Here is an 11446-nt window from a genome sequence, read left to right on the forward strand (position 1 = left end):
CTTACTAGAAAACGCCTTAATTTGATTAGTAATTAAATTGACAGTGGTAGCTACTGCATTGCCCATGTGCATCTAATTTCCTTGTGCAATCACTCTTAAACATGAATGGAGTCTACCTGTGGTTCAATACATTGACATGATTTCAGAAGAAATACTGTATAACTCATCAAAGGGGTCCCCCAGCTGACAATGCATGTCATGGAAAAACACTAAAAGGAAGACCAAGGAGCTTCTGTACAACTCCATGACAGAATTGTGGGGAGGTATAGCTCTGGGGAGGGTGTTGAAAGTTCCCAGGAGTACAGTCAGGTCTATCATAAGGAAATGTAAAGAAAACAAAACCAGCCTGACTCTTCCTACAGCAGGCCATCCACACAAAATTAGCAACCGGGCAAGAAAGACGTTGGTCCGAAAAGAGACCAAGAAATCAGTGAGCATCCTGTCAGAACTACAGGGCTCCATGACCGAGATGGGAGACCTTGTCCAGCAAACAACAATCTCTGTAGCACTATGCAGATTTAGCGTCAAAGACGGCTGAGTGGCGAGATGGAAGCTGGCGTTTACAAAAAGGTCGGTCGCAGACCCTGAGACAGAGTGACAACAAATTCCCTGGTCTGATGAGAGAGAAACTGAACTCTTCTGCCTCAATTGCTATGCCTAGTTGCAAACCAAACTCAGCTCATCACCGGCGTAACACCATCCCTGCCATAAAGCACGGCCCTGCATGCATCTTTGTTCCAGTCTAAGGTCTTTGACTGACTGAAGAAGGTTCTCCTCAAATATTTACATGCATTAGGCTCCATTCATTCTTCCCTTTATCCTGAAAAGTGCCCCAGTCCCTTCCACTGAAAAACATCCCCACAAGATTACCTACATGTTGGTAATGGCTTGATGAACATTGTTTCCTCCTTTCTGTGTGCTGCACACAGGCATTCCACTTCTAGTGTGCCTGTTGAATTGAACTGAATAATTGAACCAATGAACTGATCCTAAAACCCTTATTTTTCATTAATAGCAGAAAGTCAAAAATAGATGTAAAAAAAGAACAACAACAGTTTTTATGTGAAAGGGCAGTCCAGTTATGCCCAAATGCATTAAAACAGCAAAAAAAAATTAGTAATGCAACGTCTAACTTTAATTCCAAGGTAATGTTAATATCCATGGCAACTATTATAGTTTGAGCTCTAACAAAATGTATGAAAATACAGGAAGTTACAGGAATGTCTATGGAATTATTTAAAAAGCCAGACCATTTCTTCAGTTTTATATTAGCCATTATTTTCTATAGTCAACCTAGATAGTGGTCTATTTCTGAGGGTTGATTGAGGCGAGAGAAACTTGATTAGCTCACCGATTTTGTTTTTATGTTTGTCTCCCCCTGGTGGATTTCTTTAATGAGCGCAGCAGGGAAAACGAGCTGACAGTTCAGTTCGGTTTATTGTCATATGCGTAAGTGCAATGAAATGCTTATTTACATGTAGGCTCCAATACAAAGACAAAGGCGTTTAAGGAATAGTTATAGTGCGATAGTGCAAAAGCGCGAAATTGGTTGAAGTTCGTGTGCATGAGGACTGGCTGCATGTCGATTCTATCACCTTACAAAGTAAGTTATGCAGTTCTGAGAAAAAGTTTGTGAACCCTGTGGAATTATTTCTGCATGAATGACTCCTAAAATGTGCTGTGATCTTCATCTAAGTCATAATAATAAACAACGGGAGTCTTATTTAACAAACAACATTTTACAATGTCATATTTAAGTTATAATATAATATATTATATTATAATATAATGTTATATTTATTGAACAAATGGCAGCAGCCATATCACCCTGCAACTCACAACTGGCAACCCACTGAAGCTAAGCAGGTGTGAGCCTGGTCAGTACCTGGATGGGAGACCTCCTGGGAAAAACTAAGGTTGCTGCTGGAAGAGGTGTTAGTGGGGCCAGCGGGGGGCGCTCACCCTGCGGTCCATGTGGGTCCTAATGCCCCAGTATAGTGACGGGGACACTATACTGTAAACAGGCGCCGTCCTTCGGATGAGACGTAAAACCGAGGTCCTGACTCTCTGTGGTCATTAAAAATCCCAGGGCGCTTCTCGAAAAGAGTAGGGGTGTAACCCCGGTGTCCTGGCCAAATTTCCAATTGGCCCTTACTAATCATGGCCTCCTAATAATCCCCCTCTATGAATTGGCTACATTACTCTGCTCTCCTCCCCACTGATAGCTGATGTGTGGTGAGCGTTCTGGCGCACTATGGCTGCCGTCGCATCATCCAGGTGGATGCTACACATTGGTGGTGGTGGAGGGGAGTCCCCATTACCTGTAAAGCGCTTTGAGTGGAGTGTCCAGAAAAGCGCTATATAAGTGTAAGCAATTATTATTATTATTATTTAAACAATCAAGGTCATTGATGGAAAAAGTATGTGAACCCTTATATTTAGGAACTAGTGGAACCTTCTTTATTGGCAATTGACTCACATAGAACAAACCTATTTCTGAAACAAATAGAACAAAGTGTTTCCGAAAACACTGGCCATTATATGCATACTTAAAGTCAATATAGCGACAGAAATCTGTTTCACTACACCCACTTTGGTCAATTCGTGAGAGGATATTATTGTTGTAAGTCTTAATTTTCACTGACGTACAAAACAGATTCAACTAAAATAAATGAAAAATGTGCAAGAAATTGTAAAATATATATTTTGTAAATGTCATAAAGATCTTGATCTTACGCATCGCATGTTATCTGACAATAGAAGGTTTTAATTTAAAAAATACGAAATAATAAGACCTGAAGACTGCATATCACAAGACTTCTGTAAATTCACTTTAAATTTTGAAAAACTTGGAAAAACGTTTTTAAAAGTCAGATAAGTTAAAAAATAAAGACGATTCAATAATTGAATACCATAATTGAACTAATCGTTTTAAGCTGATGCGAATACTAGAAATAGTAATATAGTAATAATTATTACATAACTAACATTTTTCTGAAAAGAAAATGTACCATTGACATAGCTGCTTTGAAAAAAACATCAGACAATAAAACATGGAGACAAAGCAAAAATACAAATTTCATTTACATTAAATCAATGAAGAAACCGAATGACGCCACCCTCAATTTAAGTGCGTATGGCAAACTAGGTTGCCTATCAACTTCCGCTGAGGCGCCTAGGAACTGAAATCAAGAAGCTCGCGTTTTTCACGGACATTTTTCGGGGGGTGAATTGTTGCATGTGTCGAGTTCTGAATTTGAGGTCGTTTAACATTGTAGCTGGGTTTCTTTTTGTTCTAATAAATCAATTCTGTTGCCCCCGGAAACTGAGGGGTGATGCGTATTTATTTTTGGGCATTTGTTAAAAGTTACTGGATAAAACTCACAGCCACTGTATTATTTTGAACGGTACGTACAGTATAGATACTAGTGGAGGTCATTAAAAAACATTCCTGAATATGAGATGACCTGTTTGCTTTGCTTTTGTATCTACATGTGATTTTTAAATAGATGCATTAGTACTTTCACGTATTCTCTGTATATGTGTGGCGCACGCCTTTTTAAGAATACTGCTCGTCTTACTACCGATATCTTTCGATCTGCAGTAAGTAAATGTGTTACGTACGCGATGTTTCAGAAGTATAGGCGAGGATGCTTTGATTTTACTTATACTGGTATGAAAATCAAATGATTAAACATGCTACCCTACCGCTATAATAGTGGCTCTAGTCAAAAATCGTTTAATTAGTTTCTATGCATACAATATATTAGTATTAGTATTCAACTACACCCTTTTGGTTGAACGGCAGTCGTTTTCAAGATAGTCCCGTGTTTTGTTTATTAGCTAGTTTATGGTACAGGAAAGTTTTTTTTTACTGATTCTTAACATTATTTCTGTCGACGCCGCTCATGCTAGAATTTGGATGTAATCACATTTTGTTTTTCACGTTTCTCCTGTATATTTCCTCTCGTACAGGGGGAAGCCAGGGATGTCTACGCTGTCCAACTATGCCATGCGAATGGCGCGTCTCGGCGCTCGTATCTTTGGGGAGGTGGCACAGCCCACAGACAGCCGCTCGATGAAGGTGGTCGAACTGTTCAAGGATCAGCCCTTGGCTCTCAGGAAGGAAGTGTATGACTGGTATCCTGAGCACAAGACCTATTATGCCCTGACCAGGAAACTCCGGTTCTTTGGCCTCTTCAGGTACACCTTATGTGATCAGGGGCAGAGTGTGCAGGCTAGGAAGTTGTAAGAGAAACCAATACGCAATGAGTATGGTAGCAGCATACAGGAAGTGGATTAATGCTAATGCAGTGCAAGAATTCATTTATTAACAGAACAGAATGGGCCTCTTTTTCCATTGATCCATTTTTCCTCTGTCTCCCTGCTGCTTGGGTCAGATATAATAGCAGCTTGTAGAATATCCAGCAGCACCTCGAGAAGCTGCTGATTCTTAATGTGCTCCGGCTGTACAAGGTGGTAAAACATTTTACTTGGCTTGAGTTCCCTTGGCTTAATTTTGTGTGTATCCCTTTGGAAAAGGATGTGGGTGTATGCTGTGCAGAAAAAGGTTACAAATCTATAGTTACACTAACATTGTTTCAGATGTGTCGAAGAAAAAGGCAATTGCAGAATGTAAACTTCTAAAGATTTCGCAGCATGTTTATTGTCATATTAAAACTTGTATCTAATTGCACTACTGCAAGTCGTTGAACCTGTATAAGAAAATACAGTGTGCAGTCACAAACGTCTAATGACGATCTCTCTGAAATCACCCCTTTTAATTCTAAGCTGACTAACCCCCACTGTTTTTTTTGGATAGAAATCTTGCTGGTAATCCAGGGTTGATTTTTTTTTTTAATGTATTTCCTTTGATACCTTACTTATCATCTAACGTCTTGTGTTTCCAACCAGAGATGAACACGAGGATTTCAAGGAGGAAATGCGTCGACTGAGAAAACTCCGTGGCAAGGGGAAACCGAAGAAAGGGGAAGGAAAGAGAGCCATGAAAAAGAAATAGGCTGCAATATGCACTCCCTGATAAGGAAGGATTTCTAGACCAACGGTGAATTTCGTTGCACAGCACTGCCCAATTAAGGACTTATGCTCTGTTGCACTAAACCTTCCATCTAGTGCAAAGACAGATTTTTACAAGACTTCTTAATTAACAAATAACTGTCAGCAGTGTGAAAACTGTTGTTTTCCATGTTTAATAGAAAATTTCAGTGTCTGACAGAAAAAATGGGTGTTGTGCTGTACTGCATGTTTGTTTCACACACCTGGTGGACAGATAAATTGTGATAATTGTCGTCATGTTAGCGTTTCATACTGCAGAGTTGTAAAACTGGGTAATTAATCTTTCATGTCCCAAAAAAAATTTTTTGAGGTAGCCCTTTCAGAGCAAAATACATGAACAATCATCCTGTGCGTTTGTGTGGTGCTGTTCATTTGGGAGAATTCCAAGGTGCTCTACTGTATGTTTGAAGCAGCTCTGCTTGGATGCTGTGTGATTCTGGTTAATCTCTAGCAGCAACAAAGAGTAATTGATGTAGCCTTTTCTGCTCTGGTTAGGTTGGGGTGATGCGGTGGCTCTGTGGCTAAGGATCTGCGTCTGTGGCTGGAAGGTTGCCGGTTTGTATCCCGCGGAGGAATCCTACTCCTTTGGGCCCCTGAGCAAGGCCCTTAACCCCAACCACTTCAGGGGCGCTGTATAAATTGCTAACCCTGCGCTCTGACCCCAAGCTTCTCTCCCTGTCGTGTGTCTCATGGAGAGCAAGTTGGGGTGTGTGAAAAAAGACAAATTCCTAATACAAGAAATTGTATATGGCCAATAAAGTGATCTTATTTTGAAAACAGTTTTCATTTTAATACATGACTGAATTTCCGTAGTTTATAGACAGCTGTCATAACTGAAAATTTCATTCATAAACATGAATTTGTTTACTGCTGCAATTTAATTTTGTTTATAATATACTGCAGTCTGCTGAATGCGATCAGTATCTGCAGTACATGCATGTCAAGCAATTCAGTCCTATATACAAAAATGAATTAAGGAGTGTATTAAAAGTGGAATACACTTTTGCTGCATTTGAACTTGTGTTATCATGTCGTGTTTGTTCAATTCTTATTATTTAAGAACACAAAACGGGGGATGTGTAGTTGGTGCTGAGCATTATTATAAATGTTTTCCCAGCCACAGGATGCATATTATTCACTTTTAAATATCAGAAGGGCCAGTGATCACACAGTATATACAGCTCCTCTTCCACTGCTGCTCTTCTCCCTGCTGGTTAACCAGAGACATTTTTGTGTGAGTTGGATGAAAATGAGGCACCACTAGTGTTGCAGCTAACTGTTTAGCTCATAGCAATTCCAATTGACAAAAAAAGCCTTTTGTCAATAGATGTGTGTATTGTTGTAAAAGAATCAGTTTGATTAAAAAGTAGGGTTCTGTTTCTTAACTGGGAGACCTTGTTTTAGTATTTAACCTGTTTTTTGTATATTACAGAAAATTACATTGAAAATGTTACTAGAGGAAGTCACAGCATTCAGATATTATTGGAAACCTTACTTTGTTTATAATGGTTTTCTGTATGATGACTTTAAACTATTTTAAAAATGTGGATCTTGATGGATTGCTAAATGTATCTAGGATATCTACAAATATTAATTAAGATTGAGGTAGTTCAGGTGGGTAGCTGCGTCAGCATGCGTAGTCTGCAAAGGAACAAGTAATAGGTTTATTCCATGCTGAAAAGAGAAGAAAGAAAACACGTATCAGCTGTGAAGCCTTCTTCAGGTGTGAGAAAGAGGGCAGACAGCAAACGTTAAATAGCACAGAAGAACAAAAGCTGAGAGAGGAGGGACAAAGAAGCCTATTACTAGTATTATAAACCTATAACTTGTTCCTTATTAATTAAGATTGATTAGGTTTTGATTCAAATATACATTTTTAAATGGCTTTTTCCTTAATATTGACATGTACCTCAGTAAAACCAGTCTATCTAAATTTTTGCCTTGATGCATAAAAGAGTAGTTAGTGTAATATTTTAATGGTGAGAGTAGGTGATTACTGCACTTTTAAAGAGGAGTCGATTCTGGTGCATGTGCCTAACGCTGAGTACAACACTGCTACTGTATGATGATGTGTTGTTACAGTATTTTGATTAAAAAAAAGGTATTTTAGTGTAAGAATTATTTTATTTTGGACTTTTGCAATATCAGTTATGGTGCAATTGTTGGTGTGGTGGAGAAGAATACTGAAGAACACAAGAGGGAGACAGTACTTCCATTTAATGGCAGTTTTTCAAGAAATCATCTTCAGTTTTGCAGCTAAAAGGCAAAGAATAACTAGAATAAAGCTGTGAGAACAATGTCCATATTTCATTTAAATCACATAAATGCTGGCAAACAGTAGAAATCAATGCTGATTGTTCTTCTGCAAGACATTAATGTATATTTTCAAGTCACATGCTAGAGTCGTAGCTCCATTATCTTAAGGGTAAATTCAGTTGAAATGGAAAATTTACCATGGTAAATTGTTAAAAATCTTTTATATGACATAATGACCTGAAAAGGCTTGATGGGTTACTGTTGCACTGTTATATTGGTGTCATGGGTTATAATCACTGTGAGTATCCATATGCACATTGATAATTTACCTAAACTGAAAAGTTATGATAAAGATGACAATTATGCTTTTTTTTAAAGGTGCCCTGCCTTACAAGTTGGAAAAGGGGCATTTTCTCTGGGAGCAAGACTAAGTACAGTTTGTTTTTCCCAGGCTCACCATGAATCAGTTCAAGTAATTTAATCTAATATGTGCTTGCCTGCTATCTGCAAAACTACATTAAAGCCACACAAACCGTAAAGAGTAATCTGTCAAACCTCTGACTGCTCCTTCTCAGTCATGTCCACCACATTACTATCATTACTCAGGTAATTCACTATGATTAGATGCTTTTTACAACTTGTATTAATCAGCCATTATTTCAATTTACTGTATGAGCTTCCATTCTTTCATTCTCCAATCTCTACGACCCATCCATCCATTTTCTGTTCACTGCGTCCAACTCAGGGTTGCGGGGAAGCCAGAGCCTATCACAGCAAGCTGGAAACCACAATGAGTTCATACTGTAGAGTTCCAATAGCAAGAGTTCAAGTGGGAATTCCTGACATGTCTACTGTTTGTTGACGCAGTATAAGAAGTACAGTGTCATTTGAAGATTGGTACTGTCAAATGTGTGTTTTAAAAAAATTGAAAAGCAATTCAAAAAGATGTCATGTGACGATTTTCTTTTATTTCAGAAATAAGGAATCAGTTGATTCGTTTAATGTGGGGTGCAATTGCTATAATGGTGGCAAGCCATTCTTAAAGATCTATAATGTAAGAAAGGTTACAAACAAGGGGAAGAAATTTGGTTTATCTTGGTCATTTTCTATTTTAGTTGCTAAGTAAATCAAAATGTTATCCTGCAGTAAGAAAAGACCCATTTTGAATCTCAACCACCTACCTGGGAAACCTTTTAGATACACATAACTCTTCGTGTAAAGACATATTTCCTATTGTCCATCATTAATTCCTTTTTAATTTCCAGGTGTGTTGCTATTTCACTGCTGAGTACGTAATAGTCACTTTGGTTGACCCTACGTACACTGCTTGAAGTACTGTGTACTTACATCATATCTCACCTTTGTTTAATTTCTTTAAGATTAAGCTGTTTTAATCTTTTTGTTTATGACCTCCTGAGATCAGGAATAATCCTTCTTCTTCTGCTGTGAACATTGCAGCTGATCTGACATACTGCTGAAGTCATTCATCAGCGTGGATCAATGGGATTGAATCAGTTATCTGCTAATTGCCAAACACTTAGATGGGCTTAATGGTCTGCTCTCTTTTGAAGCCTTTCTTATGCTCTTTCTAAAGAAATAATGTCCTTTGTGATATGGTGACCACAAGTGAGCACACTATTTTCAACTGTAAAGTCTGAGCAATGAGGAAAAGCTAGTATACACCCTGGACAAAAAACACAGCAGGGACAACCATCCTAATTAGCCTAGTAGTATCTCAGGGGAAACATGCAAACACCATACAGAAAACACCCCAGAAATTGAACCCAGGACCCCAGCACTGCCAGGCAGCAATGCTTACCACTGTACCACCATGCTGTTCCTCTATAGCATCAGCATATATAGCTAGTTTTCTAACTATTTCAAAATCTAAATAATTGAAAAAGATAAAAAAGAGTGATGCACCTAAAACAGATCCTTGTGGCACACCATGGCTCACTGTACATACAGTATGCCCGTTAGAGGTAATAGCCCCTTTAGGTGGTGAGCTGTATTCTGCACTATTAACCAGTTCTATGTGCATACATTTCCTTGGATTTCTAGAGATTTTAATTCACAATTTAACCTTCCACAATATGTCTGTTAAAGCATTCTGGAATTGTTAATATATGAATTCTAGCAACGTAGTTGAACAAACCCTTTCAAAATCTCTTAAAATTCCCATGTTTGTAAGTGTTCTTATTTAGGTCTTTTATTTTCTTAAATTCACCAGGTATAACACTGAGCACTTGATAGTTTCATGTTTCAGGTTTGTCCCCCTACTTATAAATTAGTGGTACATTTTTGCATTTAACAAATTTCCATTTTTGGTGAGACCTAGCTAGAGGCCAATGAATAATATCCCAGATTTCCTTCAATATGATCTAGAAAATATAATCAGACTCCTGTAAATCCTTAGTGACAGTTATTACAGAAATTACAGAACTCATACTATGTGCAGCATGTTATCTCTTTTACATCTTCGGTTGTAAAATGTGCATGAAAGATTAATTTAGTATGCTTACTATTTCTTTATCATATTGTCTTTTTAATCCTGTTTTATTTTATAAACTGCTCTTATTTCCACCGTTGTTTTATTGTTGCTCTACTATAAACATTCTTTGCTGTTGCAATTTTTTTTGTTCTCTCTCTGCCATTCGAATGTCCCTTTTCATCTGTAACTTACTGTACTCTTTATCTTTCAATTTGAATTGTGTTTCTTAGGTATCGCCATCCTTCTGCTATTGACCTTGTATCCATCTTTTCCCAGTTCACCACTTGTAAGGTTGACCTCGTTTAGTTGTAGTCTGTTTAACTAAATGTTTAAAGATGAATGACAGATTCAAATTTTAGAGATGAAAAACTCCAAAAGAAAAAATGGTGGTTACAATTTCTCCGTGATTCTATCTCATCTGTCTTCATTATTATGTCAAGGTTTTTTTTAAATGATTAGGTAAATAAGAGTGTTCTCACCAGAACTGGCCTGTTATAAGTACCCTGCCCACCATTTCCCTAGTTCAGGTACTCCTGAACTACTCTGTGCATGTGCTCCCTGATCCGTTGTGCTCCCCTGGTTAAAGTACTCTGGTTAATGTTCTGCTGCTAAAGATCCCATTTGTTGCAGAAAGTTCCTCATTGCCCTATTAACCTAAATTCTACTCACTTGCTTGCCTTGGCTTGTACCTGGTGTCTCAGAATTATTGAGAACACAATTATTTTGTGAATTAAATCTTTAAACTTGCCTGGCAAAACGGTCAGCTTTGTTGTTCCTATGTCATTTTTTTCCAATTTGATTCGCACAGGGAGGTCAGCAACCCAGGCAGCATGCAGGCAGCACTCGTGTTGAGTCCCCCACTATCATTACTTCTGCTTTACTGGGCAAAGGCTTTGGGAACAGATGTGAGAGAACCACTAGGAGATTAAAATCACAACATGGTATGTTTTGACGCATACATTAAATCTTCCAGATATAGACTCCTTGTTTTTGTCCCTTTCAATCCAGAGCATCACACTGAATGGTGTGCTATGCATACAGTGGGGATTCTGGAACAGTAATGCCTTATTATTTTATTTACAGAGGAGTAAAAATGCAGTCTTCAAAGTAATCTGTGATGTCAGTAATCTTGATGCATGGAAAAGTGGGTCATTATTATGTTTGCAACTGGTTTCTGAACGAGACACAAGGGCAGCTCTGTAATAGTATGGGGATCTTGTAATAGTAGGGGTATCTTGCTTGGATAAACTGCTCCCCATGTCCCGTCGATAGAAGCAGAGTAACAGCTGTATGACGCACGGAACACACCTGGGTAACCTTTTTTGAAACAAGGTTTTATTTTTCCATTTCCAATACATTGCTTGCTTGAAATATTACTAGTCCACATCTGCAACAGAAAAGTTTATTAATACTTTTTGGTGCAACATTAAAATTCCTATGATTTATGCCCAAAATGCAGCTCTCTGGGTCTTCAGTAGAAATCTTATAAAGCGATGCTAAAAGTAAAGTACTGGGTTGATTTTAAGATGCTTATCATTAAACAATGTTATTATATAAACATATTAAACTATGAATGGGCTCGACCCATCTTTTCTGAAGGATTTACTTTTACTCCCTGTACTC

The 11446-nt window shown here is 38.1% G+C and overlaps 1 protein-coding gene across 2 annotated transcripts; it reads left to right on the forward strand.

Annotated features, from left to right (window-relative positions):
* Positions 1 to 1483: 1483 nt before the first annotated feature.
* On the forward strand, positions 1484 to 5853 carry mrps33 (mitochondrial ribosomal protein S33). Of its 2 annotated transcripts, none has more exons than XM_088644687.1 (3): positions 1484 to 1603; positions 3976 to 4203; positions 4915 to 5853. In XM_088644687.1, the coding sequence occupies exons 2-3, from the start codon at positions 3989 to 3991 to the stop codon at positions 5018 to 5020; spliced, it is 321 nt and encodes a 106-aa protein (XP_088500813.1). In that variant the 5' UTR covers positions 1484 to 1603; positions 3976 to 3988; the 3' UTR covers positions 5021 to 5853. The 2 variants fall into 2 exon arrangements, with proteins under 2 accessions (XP_088500813.1, XP_088500812.1); XM_088644686.1 differs by lacking the exon at positions 1484 to 1603 and adding an exon at positions 3192 to 3407.
* The last annotated feature ends 5593 nt before the right edge of the window (positions 5854 to 11446 follow it).

Source organism: Lepisosteus platostomus, chromosome 9 (assembly GCF_059453375.1).
Source record: "Lepisosteus platostomus isolate fLepPlt1 chromosome 9, fLepPlt1.hap1, whole genome shotgun sequence".
In the NCBI taxonomy this organism is placed as follows: Eukaryota; Metazoa; Chordata; class Actinopteri; order Semionotiformes; family Lepisosteidae; genus Lepisosteus; species Lepisosteus platostomus.